The 27,871-nt window shown below is 48.6% G+C and overlaps 1 protein-coding gene across 1 annotated transcript; it reads right to left on the bottom strand.

Annotated features, from left to right (window-relative positions):
- LOC149346341 (serine/threonine-protein kinase PLK1-like) lies at positions 1-26,182 on the bottom strand. The gene is made up of 8 exons (XM_089541301.1): positions 26,066-26,182; positions 20,101-20,211; positions 18,508-18,643; positions 14,317-14,477; positions 12,263-12,576; positions 11,354-11,553; positions 2,652-2,725; positions 1-138 (listed from the first exon to the last, which is right to left on the bottom strand). Exons 1-8 carry the CDS (start codon positions 26,180-26,182, stop codon positions 1-3), a joined length of 1,251 nt encoding a protein of 416 aa, XP_089397427.1.
- Positions 26,183-27,871: the final 1,689 nt, after the last annotated feature.

Below are 27,871 nucleotides of genomic sequence, written 5' to 3'. Positions count from 1 at the left end.
CTAGGATGGAGCTCCGCTGCTGGCCTCTGCGTCTGAATCCACGCTGTCGAGGCCGACCGCACCCAGGGCGTCGAAAGAGAGGCGCCTCTTGTGGCCCCGGACTGTTTGTGGCGACCCGTATTCAGCCGGGCTCGATGGCTGCAGGATGAACAACATTACAAAGCTGTATCACCACCTCACGATTAAAATGCCAACTATAAGATAACTTCAACAGTACGGTAAATGTGGCTTGGAATGCTTGGCAATCGTATTAATAGCAACGCATTGGCGTATTTGCCGTATGCGCCCAGGTGGTCTTAATCAACCCGCAGACCTCCACTACGGCCCATTTTTCTTCTTTCATTCTCTATTTTATCCCTTTCCTTACGGTGTGCTTCGGGTATCCAAGGGAGTATGCGATAGTCACTGCGACACTTCCTTTCCTCAAAACGAATTTAATTCTACTGATTGATTACCCGTGTATGTTGCGTGTGTTTATTTATTACTTTGGAGCAATTATTGATTGCCCGCGTTTGTTTCTTGTATTTGTTATCACTCTGATGCTTTGAAATGGGTTTCTATCGTTCCTCAATTCTGCAATGCCCATCAGGACAATGTATTTGATGCCTGTACTGTTTACACTTTAGAACTTTGGCGCTGACAAGTGTTCCAGTTTTCTGCCTCGTCCCCCCTACTGTAATGCCCACCAGGGCGATATGTAGGTACTTGAATAAATAAATAAATAAATAAATAAATTTGTCTGGCGTTGGTAATGTACTGTGCTTGCCTAGTGCCTTCTAATACGGGAGGTCATCGTACGATGTGTGTGGTTTGGTCCCCGTGAGATCAGACACCTATAGTATAACGTGTGCCGGGTTACCGTTACCGGTACCGTAAGCCCACGTGTGCAGCCAATACGCATGCGGGAATTGCCTTGATGGCGCCAGATGGCGCTAGGTTCCCGGAAGCTGCGCGCGGGACTGCAGCACCGGGCCCAATCAGCGCGTGCTCACCAGCGGTGGGCGGGCTTCCGGTACTCCGGTAACAGTAACACGCTACACAGTATGCTAAAGGTGTCTTTTATATACCAGCCATCGCAACGACGCCCACACACGGGTTCCTTTGCTGAGCAAATGGATGTTGAGTTTCCCGTTTGCTTGGCCTGAAGTTCAGGTGTTTTCTATAAGTAACACAGCGTTTATTTCAAAATACTACCTATAGGTTGTTAACCTCTCCATACGTCCTGACTAAAATTTTCAGAACTGCATTAGGTTATGCATTTCGTGAGCTATAGTTTCCAAGAGCTATTTAAGCCATTCAAGCCTGCATACAAGCGTTTTTTCTGCGGTTTTTGCTCATTGTTGGTAACGTCATCATTGCGTCAGGTCAGCGGAGCACTGCCCTGAGTTAGGAATGAAATGGCGGTCTGCTATTCTTTTTATTTCACTTTAAAATTATTTGACGCCGTTTTGAAGAACCATATGGTGTACGAGAGAGGAGGAGCCGGAAGAAATTAGACGCGAACAACTGCTCAAAACGGTAAAAAAAACAATTCTGGTGTGTAACTGAAGAAATACAACCGTTCCCAGGTAACCAAGCATAAAAAATAGGGGGCAGGGGGGCACTTTGTTTTGAATTGAAAAAAAAATGGGGAAAAGATTGATGTTTGATAATTGTTGTATCCGGTAACTAGGACTCGTTTTTTTTTTTGTTTGTGATGCCGTTCCAAGGTTTCATTGCTGGAGTCGACTGGGAAATAGTCTTAAAAGAATTCTTTCATAAACAGTCGCGACTGCGCACTGTGCGGAAACTGTCTAAAACGGGGCGTTTTAGTTCTAGTATGGTTTTCTGCCCGTGAAATAAACTTACTTCCTGGCTAATTTATCTATTCTGACCCTATTTGTTTTGTTCCGTTCCTACGACCACATGCAGGTCACAGCGTTCATTGTTTTTCAAATTTGTGAATTTTAAATTTCTTGTAATGAAATTCGCTTCTCGCTGTAGACATGTCAACGAACAGTGCATCGCAAACATTCACATACCCGGCAATTCTGGACGAAAGCATTTAGGAGTGGGAAACATTTTATGAGAGCAATTGTTTCATGTAATGTAACATTTCGTTATAACAGTAAATATATCAGCAGATCGTCCGACGGCATTCTTGAATTTTTTGTATTAACATTTTTGCTATCGTCAAAAGCGTTCCCCATTGGTTTTCTATGGGTGTATCAACTGGTCGATACGATCGATGGAAACAGTTTAAAAAGATAGATTTCGCTACATATCAGAAGAATGAACCGTTACCTTCAATATTACCCTAAAAGAATGTTGCAATTTTCCAGTTTTCAAAATATTTGTCTGAATATGCCGGAGAAGCGAAAATATGTGCTTTGCAAAAAAAACATTCCAAGAATTAAAAGATTAGACTTGCTTGACCAGTAGCACGCTAGTGAGAACGCAATGTACCTTGAACCAGCGGTTCCACATTTTGTGAATCCCGTAGCCTTCACAAGATTTGGGGGCCGACATATATTCTAGAAAACAATTTTTTTTCGTGTGAGTGGATGGGAAATTAATGACAATATGTGAAAAAATTTCCCTGCGAACACTTCAAGAAATAAAACTTCGCTCAAAGCCGCGTCTCTTCTAAGCGGAGACAAAGTCCAACTCACCGCGACGAGTGGAGAGGAGAGGAGCTCGTGGTCGTCTGCGTCCAGAGCGGCGTTGAGTGCTTCGAAATGCGGCTCTGTTGTGAGGCAGGATAGTGGAAGGTGTGCAGGAAGAAGCCCTAGAAGGAAGAGTAATGTATCCGTCCCAATGAATGCATGGAAGGGAATCCATGGTGAATTCAGTGCAAGGAGTACAGCACACGATACCAGTAATAGCACCATGATCCATAGAAATTTTAACTAGTAGTGAAATCAGCTTCACTTACACTGTGGCATAACATACTGAATCCACTGCCCCGTGCAGAGACCGCTTTGTGACCTTGCCACTCTTAATCCCATTCGCTTTTTAATTTTGACGGCTACAGGTATACGCTGTCTTGCAGACTCTGATCGTTTTGGTCGGCGGTAACCTGAACACAAGTTTTCTGCAACATGACTTATATAAGTCGTTCCATACACCAAAGTTTGGTTTGCGGCTGCGGCCACTAGGGGCGCTACAGCCGAGCGAGCACCGCGCTGGCGGCTTATTGCATGATCGCACGAGAGAAACTTGCTTCCGCGACCGGGTTATTACTTTGATATTTTTAATATTTTATGCTAAAAGCGGAGGTCTTGTATCCGCTACAGCCCCGGAATTCTAGCCCGTTCGACGCTTATATGGAAAAACAGCGCTACCATCACTTTCACAGTTCCCACTTTACCTGCTATTGTCTTGCTGCTGTATGGAGACATGCCATGCTTAATGATGTGGACGAATTGCATGGTGGGCTAGTTGGCTACACATGGCTATTTGATTACAGCGCACCAAGAAAGAATAAGGACCGAGAGAGTTGACACCACAAAGGCTGTCGATTTGCGTCTCACTAATGCAAAATATACGCGTGACCGCAACCAATTGCGTAATGAGGCGAAGGCTGTTAACAGGAGCCACTAACTGGATTTCTGCTGAGCTTGTGGCTCAAATGGCTTGCTTCAGTAGACGCGACTGGAGATTTAACAGCATGTTGCGTATACTACGGTGCATTCATCACTATCAGGCGAGCAGTTTTAACGGAGGGTTTAAATAATGGGTAAGTCTATGCGACTTAAGCCGACGAGCTCGTCAAAACGTCGCACTGTCTGGTTGCTGTGCGCGGAAGCACGGAGTTCAACTTTCTGAAGCACGACGCATTCGATTTTGCTCGCGATACTTGCGCAGACGAGGGTACATTCACTTGCTCATCTTTCGAGCCTATCAACGATTTATTTCAGCGGGCGTAGCTTTGCCAGGTACCGCTAACTGTCCCGATTTCGATGGAGTCACGCCGTTCTGAATTGCGACGCGCTCCGGCAGGAAATACAGTACTGTACCGCCCCCTTAGTTTACATAGTAATACAAAATATTTTTGTGTAAACTACTACATAGTAATATAAAATATTTTTGCAAGCCGCCGCGGTGGCTCAGTGATTATGGTGCTCGGCTGCTGACCCGCAAGACGCTGGTTCGACCCCGGCCGCGGCGGTTGAATTTCATTGGAGGAGAAATTCTAGAGGCCCGTGTACTGTGCGATGTCAGTGCATGTTAAAGAACCCCAGGTGGTCGAAATTCCCGGAGCCCTTCACTAGGCATCTCTCATAGCCTTAGTCGCTTTGGGACGTTAAACCCCATAAAGCAACCATAAAGTATTTTTGCGGCTAACGAGTTACCGCCTTTGCCTGTGTAGACGCACTAAATGAACACGTGAACGACATGTATATCTTCATATATAGTACTAATAACATAAAAAGAAGCTTGAACATAGCAGCTCTTAGCGGCTCGGCTTTCTGCCTGCACGGGCTTGCATTAAATTCATTAAATTATTCGGTAGCGTCGTCGATGGCAGTGTATTTTTTGGAACGAGCTATCAAAAGCATCCGTTGCGATACGATGTCGCTTTGTTGATGGCCGAGAACGTGAATTGGACTTGCTTAATTATCGTGGAGCTCTTTGAATAACATAGGAACAGCGTCCTGACGCTGTTCCCATCGTCGCAGCGGCACAACGTTCCAAATGACTACAAATTCTTCGTGACGAATGATGCACATGGGGCCGAACTGTTTCCCACAAAGACGCACGTTTGGCGAATTTAAATAGAAGCCGCGAACTTCATTTCGGTGGATAGCGCGTCTCCACGTCTCTTTCAGTTCGGACGCTTTGTCGCCGCTGCTCCCGTAGTGGAGTGGCACCCGGTCACACATCAGGGTAAGGACATCGTTCATACAAAACACTAAGTGGTTCACGAAAGCACAAGCATTAAAGTATTTCGACACTGTGACTAATTAAATGCCAGAACCAGAAAACAACACACCGCAAAACATCGACTTCTGCACGTCTAGGAAACCTCCCGTTCCGCCGCTCGATCGCCAAGACATGCTCCTCGAATCACGCCAGCGCCGCCGTGCGGCTTCTTTGGGCAGCGTACCGAGCTCACACGTAGACATAGCGAGAATTATCATGACCATAACGCGCTATTGAAGGACTCTAGCGCCATTAAAGGATTCTTATATGGATCGTGCAGGTAGGACTGGGAGTTAATCTCTTCCTAGAATATTAATCTGTTCCTAGCATTTCGTAGCAACAGTATTTTAGTTTAGTTAGTCTGACATGGTCGAAGATTGATCTCTTCCTAGCATTGCGTAGCAACAGTATTTTAGGTAGTCTGACATGGCTGCGTGTAGACGCGACCAACCACATATATATCAATTAAGGCAAGAAACTCTAGCGGCTGCGGCAAGCGGGAACACGAAAGCGTTAAGGCTCCTGTTCTACAGAAAATCTGGCGTCGTCGACGTCGTGTGAGAAAAAAAGCTCCAAGATGCAACCTAGGTCACATGACCTCGTGTCCAGATGGTGTGCAAACCGACCACTTCGCAAAGCCCCACCGTTGGCAGCGTCTGTCATCGCATATCGCTTCCCTGCTGCACCACTGCCACATGTGATGCTTCAGGACTCCAGGGTTGTATCAAATGTCAAGTGGAGAATGATCAATACCGCATACAGTGGCATTAACTCTCTAACGATATCGCATCATAACATTAACATGGAGGTATGTGTCCCACCAGTTTTTTTTTTTACAGAAATAGGGCTTGCCGCGCGGCTTTCAGTGCGAAAGCGCTACTTCGCGAAGTCGAACCGGCTCACCGAGTTTTTGTGAAGCTTCAGAGACGCGGGCAAAAAGGTGAGCTGGCCAGATAAGGCCTCTTCTTGGGAAACCGCTCGAGAGAAGGAACTGGTAGAGCAGCTCGCTAAGAGGGACAGAGAGCTAGACACCTTAAAGAAGGAAATGGCGGAGCTGAGGAAACTCATTCACGCTAACACAAAACAGCCGAAGGTGGTCGAAAAACCTCCTTTGCAACAATCACAAAACGCGAGTCAGGCGCCCCCGCGTGACACATATGAAGGGGGAGACATTCAAAACGCAATGGATACAGACACCAGAGTCCCCTTGAAAAGACCTCTACCCAGAGAGGAAAACACAGACGACAGTACTCCCAAAAAGGCGGCAGAAAGTCCTAACGAGGACGCATCGGCTAAAACCCACATGAACGTTAGGCCGGACATGAACACACTATTGAAGCGGGTTGACGCTCAAGACGCTAGAATTGATGCCCTTACCGCTAGGGTAGACAAAATAGCCGAACGTGCTGACAATCTGACGGCGGAATTCGTCACGTTCAGGGAACGAACCATGGGTTGCTTCCAGCAAATTCTGGAACAACTAGCAAACATAGAAGCCAGGCTTCCCCCTGTTGCCGGCAACACCCTCCCCTCGCTGCAACCGCAGCAGCAGCCTCTATAGGACATCATGGCCCCTAGCCAACAAATTAGAATCTGGCAGTGGAACTGCAGAGGCTTCCAGTCCAAAAGATGGAACCTGCAGGCACACATTCAAAAAAACATAACCACACCGGACGTAATCACGCTGCAGGAGGCAAGCGGCATGGTCAAATTAAATGGCTACGCCGCGTACACCCCGCTAGAAGTGCAAAAAGAGCACAAACCCAAGTCGTTCACGGCCACGCTAGTGCATAGAAATCTAACGGCAACACAACACGCACTCGAAAACACAAGCGAGGACTACGTGATGTTAGAAATAATCCCAAACAGAAAGGGGGACAACAGTCTCTTTATTCTGAATATATACAACTCACCGAAAAACCGGGGCACAGGGCTGGCGGACCTATTACGTAAAGCCATTAGACTATCTTATAAGAAGGGATTAGTAATCACGGGGGACTTCAACGCCCCGCATCCGGCATGGGGATATCGAACGGCCTCCCCTAAGGGAAACAAACTATGGACAGAAATCCAAAACTTAAGGCTCACGCTACTAAACAACCCGCAAGACCCCACGAGGATAGGCAATAGCGTCAGCGTAGACACGTCCCCAGACTTGACGCTAGGCAAAGACCTCGAGGGTGAACGATGGTCAAACACAGGACACACCTTGGGTAGCGATCACTACATCATAGAGATTGAAACACAAACCAGGCCGATGAAGGGGAAGCAGCGCGAAACGAAGCTGACAGACTGGGACACCCTCCGAAAAGTCCGGGACAGAACCGCTCCGAGGGAGATATCGGATCTAAATCAGTGGGTTGAGACACTCAAAAAAGACGTAAACAGTCACACTAGACAGACCCCAACCACCGAACATGACATCACAGACTCGAGGCTAGCCCACATATGGGAAGCCCACGAGAGCCTCTTGAAGAGGTGGAAAAAACAGAAACACAATAGAAGGCTAAAGAAGAGAATATCGACACTCGAAAAACAGATAGAAGACTACACAAACGAGCTTCAGCGTCAACACTGGGGACAAATTTGCGATGAAATGAATGGAAAGCTAGGGTGCAAGAACACGTGGCATCTTCTTCGCCACTTACTAGACCCAGGACAAACAAAGTCGGCGGCACAAGGGCAGCTTAAACGATTGATTCACAAATACCAGGGAACAGCCGCGGACCTAATAGAGGAACTGAAGAGCAGGTACCTTAACACAGACAAAGGGGGTTCATCTCCAGCTTACCAAGGAGCAGAGAACACACAGCTAGATGAGGACATCTCGATAGCGGAGGTATGGAGAGCAATGAGTCAACTAAGAACCACGTCGGCAGCGGGGGCAGATGGGGTAACCAACAAAATGCTAAGGAACCTAGATCTAGTCTCGGTCACGGCAGTCACAGATTACCTAAATGAGATATGGAAACGAGGTAGTCTACCTTCACAATGGAAACATGCCAAAGTAATCTTTATTCCAAAACCCGGGAAGAAACTTGAAGTGGGCAACCTCAGGCCGATATCGCTAACGTCCTGCCTGGGGAAGCTGATGGAACATGTCATATTAAACAGACTCCAGGAATACGCAGAGGAAAGGGAGGTATTTCCTGAAACGATGCTAGGCTTCAGGAGCAAGTTGTCCACGCAGGACGTCATGCTCCAGCTCAAAGCAGACATCATAGACCCGCCCAACAAAGGGGGCGCCAAAACTATACTGGGCCTAGACCTACATAAAGCCTTCGATAACGTCAAACACGAGGTCATACTAACTAATCTGGCGGAGATTACCCCTGGAAAGCGGACCTACGATTACGTAAGGGACTTTCTAACCGGAAGAACCGCAGAAATAAATCTAGGAGATATCCAGTCAGAAACTATTAAGCTGGGAGATAGGGGAACTCCGCAGGGCTCAGTGCTCTCTCCTTTCTTATTCAACCTGGCGTTGAAGAACCTACCGCCGCTATTGAAGACTGTCGAAGGTATAAACCATACGCTATATGCGGATGACATAACAATATGGACGCATACAGGAAACGATGGGGAAATAGAACAAAATCTCCAACACGCGATCGATATTGTCCAGGAATACGCAGAATGGGCAGGTCTAAAATGCTCGCCAAGCAAATCCGAACTTCTGGTGATCTGGGGGGCTAGCAAACGCGATACCAACGCAGGAGACATTCACGTACTGGTAAATGAGACTCCGGTAGCCAGAGTTGACAAAATCAGGGTCCTAGGACTTATAATACAGGACAATAGAAAGAACACAGAGACAATAAACAGGCTTAAGTCCACAATTAACATGACAACCAGGCTCATAAGGCGAATAGCTAACAAAAGACGGGGAGTCAAAGAGAAAGATCTCTGCCGAATGGTTCAGGCTTTCGTGATAAGCAGAATAGTTTACGCCGTTCCCTACCTCAAGCTAGGGCTGGCGGAACAGAACAAAATAGATGGGATCATAAGGCAGGCATATAAAGCAGCATTGGGGCTGCCCCACTGCACTCCTACGGAAAGACTTCTTAAACTGGGGATCTACAACACCACCACGGAACTATGCGAGGCACATATATTTGCGCAATTAAGGAGGCTTGCGACCTCACCCCCGGGGAGAAAGATCCTGAGCAACCTAGGATTACATGATAAAATTCCGGAAAGAAACGCGCAGGCAAAATTACAGACCAAAGTTAGAAAATTACTCACTATTAAACCACTTCCAAAAAACATGCACCCTGCTTTTCACGAAGGCAGGAAGAGAGCCAGAGCAAAGGCCCTTGAAGCCAAGCTCGAAGGCTCGGAACACACAACCTATGTAGACGCGGCGGAATACGAAGGAGGCGACTCCTTTGTGGTCGTGGCCGTGAACGACTCGGGTGAAACATTAACGGCCGGTTCGGTCAAAACAAAAAACTCAGGGACAGCGGAGGAGGCGGCTATCGCCATGGCAATGGCCAGCACTAAAGCAGTCACCATAATTAGCGACTCCAAGGTGGCTATTAACAATTTTGCGCGGGGTATGATCTCCAGGAGGCAGAACGAATATTAAGACATAAAGACTGGGACCAAAGAGAGGTGGAACTAATATGGGTGCCGGCACACTCGGGGAACAGGGGAAACGAGTTGGCTCACAGTATAGCTCGAGGTTATGTCAGCCGAGCTGTGAGCCGGGTCGAGTCCCCAAATTTCACGAGAGATGCATTCATATCATTTCACGAATACACCAATCAGTTTAAACTGGAAAGGAGGATCTATCCGCCACCAGACAAAAAGCTCGACAAAAGCCAGGAGGTAACGTGGCGTCGGCTCCAGACGCGAGCCTTCTTTAGCCCGTCGAGACTAGCACACATGTATCCAACACAATACAACGCTACTTGCAAACAATGCGGCGAGATAGCCGGATATGACCACATTTTATGGAGCTGCAAAAAGGCGCCGCCACCGGCGGACCTACTACCAGTCCCTTCTCTAGAGCGGTGGGAGGCTATACTGGCCAGCTCAGACCCGTTGACGCAAGTCCGGGCCACTGAGTGGGCTCACAAGGTCGCCAAGAGCCATGGGCTCGAAGCCACCTAGTATAATACCCACTAGGGCTCAGTGCTGACAATAAACGTTTTCCAATCCAATGTGAAGCTTGACCTTGAGGGTGGCATTTGGCAAAACATAGATAAAATAACTTTTGCGGCGAACGCGATTCGGAAACGCGGCGGCGTGCGAACAGATTAGATTCGCTGGCCACTGCACGAGCTCACTGTGGGTATCGCCGCAGGCGATCACTAGAGCCAACTCCCGCGCTATGCATTTCACATCGTTGTCCTCATCAACCAATACTACTAAGCAACTAATATCGTCCCCAGATGTGCCGACGAGCCAACAAAGCGAAAGCATGTGCCAAAGAGACTAAACACATGCTTTAGCACGTCTACACGGCTTGCCTGCGTTAAAACTCTACCACTTTTTTGTTGTTACCATTTCCCATTTGCTTGCACGGCGGTAAAAATATTCGCTGTGGCTTAGCTTGGTTAAGGCTGGTAATTGCGAAAGCAATATCCGTACCTACGCCATGGTTCAGCTGGTAGTGTAGCTGGTAGTGGTGCTTGTGGTTAGACTTGTGGCGATGCATCTGTTATTCACTCTAATCCAATCCAATATAATCTAATGTAATCTAATCTAATCTATTCTAATTCAATCCAATCCAATCCAGTCCAGTACAATCCAGTCCAGTCAGGCCGCCGTTCATGTGCACCGCCGTCGCACACGGACGGCGCGAGATCGCGAAGCAATGTTAAGCCGCTGGTGGTTGGCACAGCTACTGCTTTCTAGTGACGTGAGTCGAACCTAATCTCTTCAGCGTAACGCCACAATCGCGCTCATAGCGGAGAGCGCAGGAGTTAGGCGCCAGTGGTGGCACAGCCGCGGCTTGCGACGGCGCGAGTCGGTCGCCCTTCTCTTCGGCGTGATGCCACACATGACGTCACACAGAGGTCAACTAAAGGTCAATGGTGGCACCGCCGCGCCACGGCAAAGGCTGAAAGTGCAAGTAGTAAAGCTTTCGCTTTAAAAATGATCAGTCTCTAAAAGTCGCTTTTGCGTATCCACGTGATCGTGTCGAGAGGCACTTCCCGAGTCGCCAACTACAGATAAAAATGGCTCCGCGAATTGACCCTTTTCACATGAAAACCTGTGCCAAGAAACAAAACCACTGGGCGGCGGTTATACGAGCTGCATTTGACCATGCATTTGAGCTCTTTTAAATGCTCTGGTCCTATCTGGCATACCAAAAGAAAGTGAGAAGGCTGCGTGCCGGAGCCAGTGGTCAGGGAACGTGAAAACAAACATGAAAGAAAAATGAACCTTCGAGGGATACCAGCCATTATGCACCTGACAAAAGTACGGAAATAAACCCTACCCCTTGTCATGAAATCGTGGTACATGACGTCCTCGATGCTCGGCCGCTCTGTGGGCTCCGGATCGAGCATCCACTCGATGAGGTCGCTTGCGTCGGAGGACAGAGTCAGAGGGAGATCGTATTCGTTGTTCATTATTTGGGTGTGGGTACTCTCCACCGACGACGCCATGAACGGGGGATGCCCCAGCAGCAGCGCGTACCTGTGGGGAACAGTTGCAGGCATGTCACGTTAAATTTTGTTAATTTGTTTACTTATAGTTATTCTTACTAACAAAATCACTGTGCGAATTTTTGTAACTATATTTTCTTTTATTCAATAGAAAGCTCCTCGCCCGAATATAAGTATACCGGGCAGCGCGGCAGAAAAACTGGGTCAATGTCTTTGAAATGTACTTTTCCGACATAAATACGTGGCTTCCCGCCTGCCGACCGACTGACCAAATCCTGGCATCAGAGGCGGGACAACCGCAGTATTTTAGCAGCAGTGAATTCACGCCACCTGAAACACAATAGCACTAAGGTGGTATCAATGAAATAAAACTGGTGATATTTATCACAGATATCCGCACCTTTTTTTGCCGGCTGCAGCGATGCCGACGGCGCCTTTGTCAGCGCAGTGGCGGTCGATCTTTTCAAAACATTCTAAGAGATTGAAACGCATAGTTAAATCGTGGCAACAACGGTTACTAGTTATAAGAGGACAAATTTGCGCACGTGAAGTTTCATCAGATGAGTTCTCTCCTTGCGATTGTCACCACAGGGCACATAAGAAAGGTTATGCTAATTTTTATACTAATTTCCGAAAGTAGACTGGAGTAGTATACCTTTACGATAAACATGGAGCTGTCGTTGTAAGCGTTAACGTTGCAACCCGTTACAAACAATTCGGCGGAATCAAATGACACTCACATGATGCACCCCATGGCCCAGACGTCCACTCCGTAGCTGTGGCCCCTCCTGGCCAATACCTCAGGCGCGACGTAATTGGGTGTGCTGCAGATAGTCAGCTTCTGTTCCCCATCGAAGTGGACGCGAGCGGAGAACCCAAAGTCGGCCACCTTCAGCTGCATGTCTTCAGTAAGGAGCAGGTTTACGAGCTTTAGGTCTCGGTGGATGATTCGCTCCTGCACCAGGTACTCGCTCGCGAAGAGCAGCTGGTTCATGAAGTAGCGCACCTCCTCCTCGGTCAGCCTCTTGCGGCATCGGAGCATCTCCTCCAGAGACTGCAAAGGAAATGCGCTAATGAAGCCGTGGGGAAGAACGTTCAAAATAAGGCATTCTGAAGTAACCAGAACAACTGAGACATTGGGGGTCGAAATTGTTCAGGAGACCTCCACTACGGCACCATTTTCTCTCTTTCAGTCCCTCCTTTATCCCTTCCCTTACGACGTGGTTGGGGTGTCCACCTAGATATGTCAGGCAGCTACTGCGTCATTTCTTTTCTTAAAAACCAAGTTTCACTTTTATTTGGAGAATATCACCCTTATTGTAGAAAGTTGTCATTGTATCGTGCAGATAAGCAGAATGCGACGCGGGCCTGATCATCGGCGCATGCTCGTAACTTGTTCCCTTTCTTGTTCCCTTTCCCGAAACGTGTATAAAACCAGCGCGAATAAACGCCAGGGCGTCTTCGTTGCTCGGAGCTGGTCCCGGCTGTGTATCTATCGACGCAACGAACGATACATGGTGTCAGAAGTGCTCGGAAGCCACGACCACGGTGCTCGTGCGCGGTAAAGTCAGCAGCACGGAACTCTTCAAGCCACCGGAGCCGCTACACTTCACCGCCGAAGTCAGTAAGCAGTGGAAACCTTTCAAACAAAAGTTTGAATTTTTCTTGGTTCCTTCAGAGCCCAACAAGGAGCCTCGAAAGGATGCCGCCAAGATTGGTTTACTGTTAATTGTGGCAGGAGATGAAGCACTGGAAATTTACAACAACTTTACATTCAGTGCCGGAGAGAGCCGGGAAAGTTATGCAACGGTGATTGCGAAATTCGACACCTACTGCGAAGAGCACCTAAATGAAGTTCATGAGCGCTACCTTTTTCGGCAACGCATACAAGATCAAGGTGAGCCCGTAGAACAGTTTGTCAGAGATCTCAGGAAGATGTCTCGCTCCTGCAACTTTGGCACTATGGCAGATTCGTTCATAGGTGACCAAATAGTTTTTGGAACTAATGATGACAATGCAAGACAAAAGCTGCTGCAGGACAAGAAGCTGACCTTGGTTAAAGCTGAAGAAGTCTGCAGGGCAGCGGAAATGACTGCCGCGCAAAACGAAATCTGGCCCCGAGAACACAGACAGATTAACGCTGTCAAACGACGGGAGCAGCAGCAGCTGCGTAACGAACAGCCTACAACGTTCAAGTGCCGCAGGCGTGGGCGTACACATGGACCGCGAAGCTGTCCTGCATTTGGCAAAACTTGCAGGAAATGTCAAGGGCAGAATCATTTTTCTGCACGTTGCAAGGTTAATCGACAAGTTCAGGAAGTGAAGAGCACTGATTACAGCGATCCGGAATTTGACATCCTCGACGTATCTGTCAACAGCGTTGGAAGAGCGCGCGACCGTGACTGGGTGGTCCGGGCGCAAGTTGCGGACACAGCAGTAACCTTGAAAGTTGACACAGGATCGCAAGCCAACCTCCTGCCATTCTCAGTCTACAAGAAGCTCCAGCCGCGGATACCCTTGCCCAGAAGCAACTGTATTCTACGAGCTTACAACGGAGGGGTCATCAAACATCTTGGCGTCATGACTACTACAGTGACTGTTGGAGGAAAGAAGGCAGAGATTGATTTTTTTCGTCGTGAAGAAGGACCGACAGGCCATACTTGGACTGCGATCGAGCGAACTGCTTGAACTGTTCTCGCGCGACGTAAACGACGTCGGAGTAAGCAGCAGCGAGGAAGTTGTTCAGCAATGCCGACATCTTTTTTCTGGGACTGCATGTATTCAGCAACCATACGGCATGGTTCTTCGGGAGGACGCTGTCCCTGTCGTCCAGACAGCCCGCCGGGTGCCCCTTTCTTTGCGGGAGCCTCTCCGCGAAGAACTTTCCCGCATGGTCGATGCCGGCATAACCAAGCAAGACCAGCCTACAGACTGGGTAAGTCCTCTGGTGACTGCCTGAAAAAAGGACGGCAAGCTAAGATTGTGCATGGATCCGAGGGAAATGAACTAGTCTAAAGCGCGAGCACTACGAGATGCCGCGTCCAGAAGATAATGAATCTGAACTAGCTGGAGCACGCATTTTTTCGCGCCTTGACGCCAACTGTGGATTTCACCGGATACCGCTGCATGATGAAACGTCAAGGATATGTACGTCCGCGACTCCCTTTGGCCGTTACCGCTTCGTGAGGCTGCCCTTCGTTGTAGCCTCCGCCTCAGAAGTCTTTCAAAAGGCTCTTAGCGAAATCTTCGAGAGACTGCCAGGAGTGCAAGTGTACGTTGATGACGTCATTGTGTGGGGTGCCACAAGAAAAGAACATGATGAGAGGTTACAAGCAGTACTGGAAACGGCACAGAAAGCTGGCCTAACATTCAATGCAGAAAAATGCAGCATTGGCGTGCGGAAGATTCTTTTTCTTGGTGACGCAATTGCGGAAGAAGCATACGCCCAAATCCTACCTTGGTTAGCTCTCTGCTAAATATGCCACCACCGGCCGATAAGCAAGCAGTGCAGTGCATGCTCGGGGTTGTAAACTACTTGTCGAAGTTCCTACCATCACTTACAGATCGAACGACGCTACTTCGCGACTTGATAAAGAAGGATCGTATCTTTGAGTGGACGGAAAACCACGCTAAAGAATGGAATCTGATTTGTGATAGTCTGACCAAAGATCCTGTGCTGGCCATCTTCGATCCTAAAAGGATTACAAAGATAACATCCGATGCGTCGCAAAATGGAATAGGCTCGGCTCTCTGGCAGCGTTACGATGGTCTTTGGAAGCCCATTGCTTATGCCTCACGGGTCCTATCCGAATCGCAACGGAGATACTCCCAGATAGAAAAAGAGGCTATCGCTGTTGTTTTTGGGTGCGAAAAGTTTCATCATTTTGTGTACGGACGTAACGTTATCCTCGAGACAGACCACCGTCCCTTGATAGCAATCTCGGAAAAGCCGATGGGAGAAATGCCGCCCAGACTACAGAGATTTTTTCTTCGTTTGCTTAGATACAACTACAAGCTCCAATTCGTTCTAGGGAAATGCTTGTGGTCGCTTACATGCTGTCTCGAGCATCCGTCGAACACCCAGAGAATGAAAGCACCGACGATGATGTGGAAGTTCACGCTGTAAGTGTTCTTTCATCACTCGTCAGCGAGGCAACTTTGAAACGTTTGTCAGACGAAACCAGCAGGGACGTCTACTTGAGTCACGTCATTCATTGCTTAGAAAGCAATCGACCAGTCCCGGGAACGCTGAAGCCCTTCGAAAGTGAACTAGTTGTCGTGAGTGATGTGGTGCTTAAGGGATGCAAAGGTGATATACCGTCAAGCATGCGCCCTGAGCTACTTCGAAGAATTCACGAAGGCCACTTGGGGATAAATAAATGCAAATCACGAGCGCGCAAGTTGCTGTTTTGGCCTGGTATTAATGCTGACATTGAAGCCCTCATCAAGAGATGCGCAGTTAGTCAGAAGTACGCCTACCGACAACAGAGTGAACCGCTCTTGGACCGCCCAGTGCCTAAACATGCCTGGTATCGGGTGGGTGTCGATATTTTCCAGTGGGCTGGTAAATCGTACCTATGTGTTTTTGATGCACTATCCAACTTTCCTGAGGTTGAATTGCTATGTGACACAATGGCGGCCACAGTTGTCATGAAACTCAGCTTTGTGTTCGCGTGGTATGGATTACCCATTGAAGTCTGCACAGACAATGGTCCCCAGTTTGCGAGTCATGAGTTTGCATTGTTTGCGAAGAAGTACGATTTTAAACACGTTACGTCCAGCCCGCGGTTTCCCCGCTCGAACGGACTCGCGGAGAAAGGCGTCCAAATTGTAAAGAAAATTTTAAAGAAGACGTCTGAGATGAAAGAGGATTTTTGGCTGGGATTGCTCACTTACAGGAGCAGTCCGCTGGAATACAGTCAGTCGCCTGGAGAGCTACTTCAGGGTAGACTACTTCGGACACCTCTCCCAGAATTCAGCGAAGCTTCAAGCAAATCAGTAAGGAAACATAAACAGTGCCAGGCCCCAAGACGTAGTCTTCCACCACTACAAAGAGGCCAGGTGCTCAGAGTACGCGGAGACTCTTGGTCCCCGAAAGCCGACGTTCTCAATCCACATGCTAATCCAAGATCCTACCCGGTTGCCACCGAAGATGGTAGTGTTGCGTCGCAACCGACAACACCTCATGGCGACGGCCGAGCCCTTCAGCCTTCTGTCCAATGATGACATGTCAGATGACAGCCAAGAGAACGGATCCACCTGCCAGGTCCAACCAAACGAGGACAGCGTACCCATCACTACGACCTCCCCACCGGCACCAATACCAAGAAGATCCCAGCGGGAGAGAAGGCAACCACGGCGATTGGGATATGCCGACAATTTTGTGCAGGTTCCGTGAAGGCATCTCAAGAACAGTGTAAACAAGCTTTGGATCGGTGATCAGTTCTGTACAGCACCATCGAGTGTGATTGTTCTGTGAAATTTCAGTGTTATGGCTTTTATTTATTTTTTTTTTCCTGCAAGAAAAGGAAGATATATCGTGTAGATAAGCAGAATGCGACGCGGTCCTGATGATCGGCGCATGCTCGTCACTTGTTCCCTTTCTTGTTCCCTTTCCCGCAATGTGTATAAAACCAGCGCGAATAAACGCCAGGGCGTTTTCATTGCTCGGAACTGATCCCGGCTGTGTATCTATCGACGCAACGAACGATACACTCGAAACGTCGACTGTTGCTCAATTAAGGAAAAGCAAGGACAGGCGATGCCGCTCTGTAACTGTAGTCTTCTCCTCAGATATTGAGTTCGCATCTTACAAGCGCCTCTTGGCCCTAGAATTCACGTTCGTGGCGACCGTGTATCCCAACACCCGCATTAACAACCATCCGCCTTGTATGCGACCCGAAGTCGCCCCCCGCTTAAACGGCGGCCGCTATCCCTTGGGCAGCGGCGGTGTCTTCAGCCAGCTAGAGGAGCTTGATCTGTGTCCTAAGGTCGGGGCTGAGCAATAGAGCCCCCCAATGATCTGAATCGGTAATGAAGTGACTCGCCGATAGGGACTGTGGGCATAACGCCAGCTTGAGCGCGCAGTATTAGCGTAGACGTGTACTACTCCACCGGACACCTCCTGCGTAAGCGCAGTGGCAAGCTAACACGTTTCCGCTATACTAACGGCCTCTGCCTAAAAGAAGGCTTTAGCATATAGCGGAGACGTGTTAGCTTAGACACATACCGCATGCTATCAGAACTGCTGTGCAGCAAGGCATGGCCCCAGAAACAACGCAAGATAGTTTTTAGTAAGGCGGAGCATGCCAGCCAGATGCAAAGGCCGGAGAGAGAGCGACGGACGAAGAAAAAAGGCGAGCAGGTTGAGCAAAACAATATTGAACATCCTCCTCGCAAGGCGGGGGTGCGCCGCCGGTGCAGCCCCGGGGAGTGGGGGGGGGGGGGGGGTTCAATCGCCGGTGCCGCCGGGAACAGGCAGGTGTTACAATGGGTACAAGTTTTCGTCTGGCCTGATTCTCGGCTTCTGTGTGAAATGCTTGGGAAGTGGGCCTCTGACCCCACCACGAGTAGACGAAAAAACGTCTTGTGCCATAGACCTTTTTGGGCACACAGTCCCTTGCGCTATTTAGATTTGTAATCAGCACTATCACTGACCCGGAAAAGGCTCCCCTGGGTATGGAGATAAAAGGGCAGATCTAAAAGGGCTAAAGAAGATACCGAATAAGTGCCACGAACGCCGTTAGTTATAGGGTAACGAGTACGGTAAAGTCGCTACTCGCTCAAACATGACGTTCAAAGCTAGCGCGAAAGCTGCCCCGCAAGCACTGTTAAGCCGGATTCACTTCACTTTGGCTCTTCCGACTAAAGGCATTAAAGCAAAATTTTTAAAATATGTAGCCTATTTCGCTTCTATTGAGGAATGTTTGAACGTGGTTCGCGTGAATACATCATGTACAGCCGGCCAAGTTTTTAGCAAGCTTACGCGACGGCCAATATTTTTGTGCTGCGTAGCACAGTTCCAAGATGAGGTACACATTGTCGTCGTCCTCAAAGTGGCTGTGGAAACCAACGACGTGCTTGTGGCTTAGTGTCTTGTGAATGGCGATTTCCTTGTCCATCTGTTGGCGACAAATAAATAAGCATTTCATGGGGGGCTTTCGCCAGATGACACGTGCGCTATTTTGTTTTTTAGCGCGTGGCTTCAGCTGTGGAGGCCTGAGCGGGGGGGGGGGGGGGGGGGGGGGGGGATATTCCCTCCGGACACGCCGGCGGCCTTGCGGAGAGCTCCACCGACAACAAACGGGCTGCCGCTCTTACGACGATAAATAGTCCCTCTTGGTCTGTTGAGCAAAACAAACAAAAGCAAACAAACAACAAGAAATAGTGAGAGATGTTGACGCCTAAGTACAATTACTAATGTCTTACACTGCAACGGCACAAAGCCATCCCGATGAAAAGGTGTTCTGTCATTAGAGTATTATTATTGTAACATGGAGCTGTGCTGCTTTTGAGCGGTAGTGATGCTGGCGTATAATCAGAAAACGATACAGGAGCGCGGGCATTACGCGACGCCTGGACTACGGGCCAATGTTCGGTGGTGTGAATCCACTTTTACATGGGCCAAAATGTGCACTGGACAAACCGGACTTGGTGTTAGTAAGTGCGTACGTGAGCACCAGCGTTGAGTATTAAAAAAGGCACTAATTTTCCTAGTCATTTTCAAGGCTACTCAGAGTAGGCTGGGGTCGCCTGCAAACCTCGCGTCGCTGACTGATACAGAATAGTCGAGATAAATATGCGCTTGAACTTTAGGAGCAGTTTATATCAACACACAGAGGAGACAGGCGAAACGGTAATACTGAGAGGGAGTAAAATGTTTATTCCTGGTTCTTTTTTTCTTAAGTCGAGATGTTTACGTTCCGCCCTTTGCGCGTGGGTAAAACAGAGAAAAAAAATGTATTTTATTGAATAAACCTGCTGACCGTACAGCGCGCGTCCCTCTCTCCTGGTGCCTGCTCCATGCTGCTGTGTTTGTTTCCTCTGCTGGTATATTTCGGCGCAAGTACAATTTATTAATTATCTGCGTGATTGCCGCCAACTTCCCCAGATAAAGTGCCTCATGTAAGCTCTTAAGAACATTAAATAGAATAGAATAGAATTTATCCTGCATCCGTGGCTACAGCGTTTAAGTTACAATGCAACAACTTTAATTTAAAGCGGAGCTTTTGAGAGATACAAAAGCTAAAGAAAGCGAAATGTTGGAGCCGGACCATTTTAGCTAGCAAACTATGGTGTATAAAATAATTAGCCGCACAACCCTTAGGTTAAAAATTCCATGTCATGATTCACTTCCAAATTGTCATCACGGAGTCCTTTTGGTCTTGAGGTGACAAATTAGAATATAGTAGCCGAACATTTTTTAAATTTGATTTTCTAGGCCAAAAAAAAAGGACCCTTGCGGTGCCAGACAAAGAGAAACAGAAAAAACTTCTGGAGAACAAAGATTCTGTGCATTTGGGCTCAGTGTCAATTCAGGAATGTCTACAAGCTGTGAAGTACACCATTGATAACATACATAATGCATGAACCGCTCATCATGCTTCCAGAGGGCCTTGGAGGTGATCTTGGCTGCGTAGACCTCATTCGTTTGCTTGTCGACGAACTCGTAGCATTGCGCATACCGGCCCTGGAAAAGAAGTGGCAGCCTTCTTACATGTGCGTCTAAATCACAGGTAAACACTGTCGCTCGACTTTAGGAGCATTCCTTCATCCCACAGTCGCTACTTTCTTTCGCTAGGAGGCAAACTGAGCTTGGCACTTAAAGCACGAAATAGATTACTTTCACGAGTGCAGAAATAATGCAAGTATAGTGCCCCAAAATATGATTGAAAATAAATATAAGGTTTGCATGCTATAGTTTGATGGCAGGCACTTCAAGATAACAGAATGACAATTTAAGAACCGCTAAACAGGCACAATAATTTGATGGCACTAGGTTCAAGTAAGAAAGAAAAACGAAAGAATGTAGAGGTGCGACAGAGACGCCACCAATAGTCTTTTACGAAGAGCTTTTGAAAGCGCGAATATGCTTTTTTGTGGCATAGTAATGCGAGTAGTTGAGCATGTGAGAAAAACGGTGAACTGCGGGACCTATAGTGGGGTGCAACCCAAGAAAGAAGCGGCGTTTCCTCGCCAAAAGAAACCCTTCGAAGCAATGATGTCTGCCATTTACCATGTGCCTGCTAGTCTGAAAATCCGAAAGGAGTGGTCAGATGAAAGGGGATAGTCCCATCCCTCTGTGGTCGAGTATAGTTCCCCCCAAGCATTACCAGGCTAGCAGGGTCAAGAGTAGGCCGACGCCATTGGCTGGAAGGGGGTCCTTTCCCGGGCGGAAGACACTTCGTGCTTGAGCTGTATCTGACTGTAGTAAGCTAGTTAACTGAACCTACGATAGCTACAGACCACAGCATGGGCCGATTTTCATGATGCCGCGGCTAATCTTATTAGACGGTGATCAATTTCATCTGCAACTCCCTCCGGTAGTGCGCTGTAATCAAAATGAGTGGACGACATTGGCTAGAGGGCCTCCTTGAAGGGGGCATATGCAATGATGAAATCTGCGTTCAAAGCAGCAATGCAAGGTAGGCCTCAAGACAAAGGGGCTTTTCCACTACAGACCACCACACCTTCTTCCAGCCAATGGCCTCGGCTGATTCTCATGAACCTGCTAAGTGACAAAGCAGGGAGTGACAGATGAAAGGGAGTAGTCCTCTCCATACATTGTCAGGCTAGTAGGGGCATTTCTTGTCTAGTAAGGTATTTCTTGTCTTGTATAAGACAATAGAGTTTTCCATCTAATCCTAATTTAATAAGCTTTGTGTGATATTAAGGATAGCTTTCCCTGCTTTCGGGATTCGGAGCGTAAGAATGAAGATACTTTTGGGGCTCAAATCTAGTTATTTACCAAAATGTTAAGTACTTAGGTTTTCTTGCTACATTTTTGTTGTAACTAATGGTAACTTCTATAAGCGCTAGATTTTCAGCTGGACATAAAAGCTAGAATTCTTGGGTGCAAAACACAAGCGCGCACCTTCTGACGGCGAGCGATATTAATCCGACCTTGTTCTTAGTGCCAAATAACTACAATCGGACATCAGTTGGAATGTTCGCCCTCGTTTACCTCACAATTTCTTTTTTTTTTCACGGACTCCTAGTGGACTAAATTCCCTTGCTGAGTATAAACACTGAAGACGCATTCATACTTGCCCAAAAATCTGGCGAGCGAAGAGGATTCGGACGCTTTTGCGCCGAGCGAGACGGAAAGCGGCGCGGCGAGAACAATCAGTCCAGACCGATTTCCGCCGCGCGGCGAGAACAATCAGTCCAGACCGATTTCCGCCGCGCGGCGAGAACAATCAGTCCAGACCGATTTCCGCCGCGCGGCGAGAACAATCAGTCCAGACCGATTTCCGCCGCGCGGCGAGAACAATCAGTCCAGACCGATTTCTGCCGCGCGGCGAGAACAATCAGTCCAGACCGATTTCCGCCGCGCGGCGAGAACAATCAGTCCAGACCGATTTCCGCCGCGCGGCGAGAACAATCAGTCCAGACCGATTTCCGCCGCGCGGCGAGAACAATCAGTCCAGACCGATTTCCGCCGCGCGGCGAGAACAATCAGTCCAGACCGATTTCCGCCGCGCGGCGAGAACAATCAGTCCAGACCGATTTCCGCCGCGCGGCGAGAACAATCAGTCCAGACCGATTTCCGCCGCGCGGCGAGAACAATCAGTCCAGACCGATTTCCGCCGCGCGGCAAGAACAATCAGTCCAGACCGATTTCCGCCGCGCGGCGAGAACAATCAGTCCAGACCGATTTCCGCCGCGCGGCGAGAACAATCAGTCCAGACCGATTTCCGCCGCGCGGCGAGAACAATCAGTCCAGACCGATTTCCGCCGCGCGGCGACAACAATCAGTCCAGACCGATTTCCACCGCGCGGCGACAACAATCAGTCCAGACCGATTTCCGCCGCGCGGCGACAACAATCAGTCCAGACCGATTTCCGCCGCGCGGCGAGAACAATCAGTCCAGACCGATTTCCGCCGCGCGGCGACAACAATCAGTCCAGACCGATTTCCACCGCGCGGCGACAACAATCAGTCCAGACCGATTTCCGCCGCGCGGCGACAACAATCAGTCCAGACCGATTTCCACCGCGCGGCGACAACAATCAGTCCAGACCGATTTCCGCCGCGCGGCGACAACAATCAGTCCAGACCGATTTCCGCCGCGCGGCGACAACAATCAGTCCAGACCGATTTCCACCGCGCGGCGACAACAATCAGTCCAGACCGATTTCCGCCGCGCGGCGACAACAATCAGTCCAGACCGATTTCCACCGCGCGGCGACAACAATCAGTCCAGACCGATTTCCGCCGCGCGGCGACAACAATCAGTCCAGACCGATTTCCGCCGCGCGGCGACAACAATCAGTCCAGACCGATTTCCACCGCGCGGCGACAACAATCAGTCCAGACCGATTTCCGCCGCGCGGCGACAACCATGGCGGCGCCTTTCGAAGCCGGACCCCTCGCTTCGGACTGAATTCTCGTTGTTGCTGCCTTTTTCAGTGCGTTCACTGTCCATGAATGGGCACCTGCGGTACTTTAGTGGAGCGGGCGAGGTTACTTTCAACCTCAATCTACGTTCAGTCCATGAATGGGCACCGGTTTTTCGCTTTGTCTCACCTCGCCTTTAAGAAAACGTATAACTGATAATTCTGCTGCTTCTAGGCTTATGAGGAGAGTCGGTTTGTTGAGAGTAATGGTTCCCGTCCTGACAACCAGATGGCGTCACTATATACCAGATTTTTACCCTCGCTCACAGGATGTAGTCGCGCTCCTACTCTCAACACCAGTCGCCATCAGTCAGCGCGCGCGGCCCGAGGGACTTTGGACAAGTGTGAACGCGCCGTTACTTCAACAAGGAGATCCTAATAAATAAGAGCGCCCCGAGTAGTGTCAAGGAAGAGTCTTCTCGGGCTTACAGAAATGAATACGTAGTTTGCATCGACGTCAGAACGGCCAGCATCCTTGGATAGAAAGTCCGTCAGCCCGCCTATCGCCAACCCATCACTGGTTCGACAGGAAGGGGCGATGGGCCTTTGTCCCGATAGTATGGGTTGTATGGGCTACGGGTGGGGACGAGGGGTGGGGTTGCTGATGCTGAGATTACTCGCCATGACGTGGCAACCACTTTTCTTGGCAATACAGCATAGGCTAGGCAGGAAACCGAAGGAGTCGGGCTTTGTTATTCATTGTGCGGCTACATAGCTACCATCTTTCACCTCTCTGCACCCTTAGCACCAACAAAGAAAAACCGACCCCAGCGCACATCGATAAGAGCACAATTCCCAAGGAAAGTCCCGGAGTATCCACTGCAACACCCAAAGATGGCGCCTGTGGCATCACGTGCAATCTATCCGTAGGGAACAACAGTGCTGGTGTCGTCTTTGCCAGAGGAGGGGAGCGTCACAAAGCTGTAGGCACGTCTGCCGCTGAGTTCCTCTCAAGGACTCTTTAGACAGACCATGTGTTCTCACTTCTGGCCGGCGCGTCGCCTCCTTAGTAAGGACTACACCGATCGTTATACAGCATGTGCGCGGCGAACTAGTCCCACAATCAAGGTATGATGTACATCAAGCCTCGCTAAGCGGTCTGCTTTTGCTATCTAGTAGCCGGACGATTGTGACCAGCGAAGGTGGCAAGCAGGTCTGACTCACCTTGATCCCATTTCCTGGGAGTGAGCTGCTGACATTGATTGTCGAGGTAGACCAGCCCTTCCCTATTCTACCACGCCTGGGGTAAGAGCGCGACGCGCACTCCTACTGCATTCTTCTCGCTTACTATAGCGCAAGCCACCAGATACTTGATACAATACGCTACTGTCGCTTTCCTCAAAACGCCTGGCAGTACGGGACGCGGCGCAACTGACGTTGGCCGTGTTTCGAGATCTTCCCGATGCGCCCAACACCTGATGTCAATGCGAGCACATCTGCGGCTTCCTCCCGGACACGTCGGCGTGCATCCTCTTTACGTGGCGTTGCTGATCGGTGTGTATGGGGGGCAGAAGAGACGATCCATGCTTGCCGTCGAGCCTATGGCGGCCCTGCACCTAAGTCGTGCGCAGTGACGCCGCAGTGAATTACATTAAATAGGCGATATAAAAAAGAACAGCCATGCCCTATAAATGGCAAAATTACTGCCACAGGATGGGCGGGACAGTAACACGGCTACGACTGCCACTATTCCTTAAAAAAAATACGCTTCAGCGGGAGTACATGCACAAAATGTAAAAGACTGCACGAGTAATTATCGCCAGTTGGCGCGAAGGCTCAATCAGCGGGGTATTTCTCGGAAGGAGCCTCGGTAGAGAACATTCTGCGCACCACAAAACACAGTTTCGTTCAATTGAGAATCATACTTCGCACCACGGCCCATGAAAAGCGGGCATTCACGGTTCTGCTGCTCTAGACACTCAAGTATCGTAACCATACCTGGCTCGACAAATGCTCCTTTCAATAGTTTCTTACCCATTAGCTGCATACTTTCAGGGGTGTCACTTCAACAGAGTAAAGCGAAGGCACGTGGCAAGCATTACACGACTGGGAAGCGAAGCCCGACTAAACTCCGCAAGCGCCAGCGGCATAGGTTGACATGCAGCCCATGCCTTTCCTGCAGTGTAACTAACAGAAATCTATAACAGGCCTTTATAGGCCAATGCCCCAGTGGCACAGTTTAGTGGAGAGTTGTAAAAATATCGGACGAGTTTCCTGCGCAGCTGTTGCTCAAAGAAAAGTGTTTCCTCCACGCGAAACACCAGACAGGTGCACTGTTTGGCCGCTTCTATGCTCAAGAAGATGGGCACGTGGTCGCTGCACACACCGGCTTCAAGCAAAAACTTGTGATCTGTTTCTCAAGCATCCTTCAGTTGCGGATTCACTCGGACCGTGAAAATGCACTGCGCGTCAGGCGTGTTCACAGATTAGTATTTGATTGTTGCGCTTGCTAAAAAAAGCCATCATTAATCGCCGCTCAACATATTATAAGGAGATATATAACGGCAGCTATCCATTCATTTCCTTTCTCCTGAGCGGCAATTTGCATGTACGCACAGAGCGAGTAGAGATGGACTCGGACTGCGCGTTTTTTCGACACGCGGACTGGCGCCTGATATTTGTCTTTTCTATTTTACATTTATGCGCCTTCGTCGATTTCAGCTACGGATACATGGACAATGACAGCCGTAGGCTAAAAGCCACATAAACGTCTTGACGAGGTCGACGGCCCCATATACTTCGAATAGGCTGACAGCAAAAACCCGTATACTGTGCATGAACTTATGAACAATGCGCACATGTGGGCAGGAAGCGATTATTGAGGAAAGAAATGAAAACGAAAAGGATATGAAAGAAAACTCAGAAAACCACGAAAAAGTCGCCTTATGCAACAGTCTCTCGTGGCCTTAGGACATGACACATACCTTGCCGAGGAACTTTCCGGTGGTGTATTCTTTCTTGGATGTCGGGTCGATAACAACCTGGGGGAGTTCGTTGCTGGTCGCCGCAGCGCTAGCCGGGGTCTCGTCGGAGAGAGTCATCACGAACAAGGGAAAACGCGATCGCGATTTTCCTGCTTCAGCTGCTGCAATCCGCGGTACCCCAGCACTCACCAAATGGAACTGGCGCTACCGACCGGCGGGCGTGGGCTTTTCAAAGGTCGGATCATAGTGTCACGTGCGCAAATGAAGACTCGCTATTGGTCGACAAAGTATACAATGTATAAGAGAACTTCTTGCTGGGCTAGTTGGTGATTCATTGTCAAACTAAAGGCGCCAAAAACCACACATACAAGACAAAAGAACGAGAGAGAACGCCACTCACAACTAGTTTATCTTGCAGACACCAGATATATATATACATTTCGCCAGCGCCTGCGCTAGGAGCGAAACTAGTTATCAGTGAGATAACGAACGCTCTAAAAACTTTTTTTTTTTCGCCTGATACAGAGCAACAGATGTTTCACTGACACACGAACTTCCTTTCTTTTTGATATAGAACGCTTTAATCAGCTCTCTGGCTTTGATATTGCTGCTTCTGGCAAGAATCCGCATTGATGAGAAACATGGCTGACAAGAGCGTGAAGGGCATGTTCTGATATCTTTCGGCGTGACAGGGGTCGCCGAAAGCGTCTTACAGAAGTTGAAGATTAGGGCAGTGAGAGCTGGGGCAGAGGTCCCTCGTGAAGAGGTGAGACCAGTGGCGGTGCCGTACGTGCACAAGTTGGCCCACAACCTGAAGAACGTTGCGAGCGGGCATAGTGTCCCGCTCGTCTTTTCAGCCCCCCTGAAGCTCGGAATCATTTGCCCTCGTATTGAGAAAAGAAAAAGAACAAGAAAGAGGCTGTGGTACTAAGCATGGGCGAACTTTCATGAAATGTGCCGAAGGGGTTCGTGGCTAATGCATTTTCTGATTTTAAGGTTACTAACATAGGTGTCCCTCAGGGATCGATTCTTGGCCCTTTGCTCTTTTTAATCTACATTAATGATCTGCCTGACGCTCTTACTAACACTCACTGTGTATTATACGCGGATGACACTACAATTTCTTCTTGTGATAAATGTATAATCTCGCTATCTGCCAAATTAAATGCCGCTTTGGTTAGCATTATGTCCTGGTGCCATGATAATCACCTAATTATAAACCCTGTTAAAACTAAGTTTATGGTTTTTCGAACAAAACAAAAAATCACAGCACACTTGCCTTCATTATCGCTTGGTCATATTTTTTTTTTCCCTTGCGACAACGTGACTTTCCTGGGTATTCAACTCGATTCTCAACTGAAATTTCATCATCATTTGGACCATGGGAAGAAAAAACTGCATTTGGTATTCGTGCATTAATAAAGGCTTGTCATTTTTTCCATCATCAGCACTCTTATCACTTTACTTTGCTTTTATTCATGCTCACATTAATTACGGCATTGTAGTATGGGGGAACACATACAACTGTCATTTGCACTCTATCCAGCACATTCAAAATCAGGCTATTCGAATCATTACCGGCAGTTCATACCCTGGTACTGCTATCCCTTTGCTGCGTCAATATAATATCTTATCCGTTACAAATTTATTTGATTACAACCTAGCCATCATGTTTTTTTGATCAATGAACAATGCACTTTCTTTTGAATTTATCGACAAATGTTTTTTGAAAAATTGCAACCCTATGAGATTTGCGGCTCAAAAAAATTTTTTTTCTTCCCCAAGTTTTTACTAATTATGGAAAAC

This window comes from Amblyomma mixtum, chromosome 4, assembly GCF_055824585.1.
Source record: "Amblyomma mixtum isolate Tamu chromosome 4, ASM5582458v1, whole genome shotgun sequence".
Lineage (NCBI taxonomy): Eukaryota > Metazoa > Arthropoda > Arachnida > Ixodida > Ixodidae > Amblyomma > Amblyomma mixtum.
This window is presented reverse-complemented; position numbering and strand designations above follow the sequence as displayed.

Coding starts and splice junctions, on each gene's coding strand:
- LOC149346341 (XM_089541301.1), bottom strand. CDS start 26,182: ATGACTCTCTCCGACGAGACCCCGGCTAGCGCTGCGGCGACCAGCAAC. Junction 11,554..12,262: donor TGGGCCATGGGGTGCATCAT/GTGAGTGTCATT, acceptor TGTTCCCCACAG/GTACGCGCTGCTGCTGGGGC. Junction 2,726..11,353: donor CCACGATTTCATGACAAGGG/GTAGGGTTTATT, acceptor GCCTCACAACAG/AGCCGCATTTCGAAGCACTC.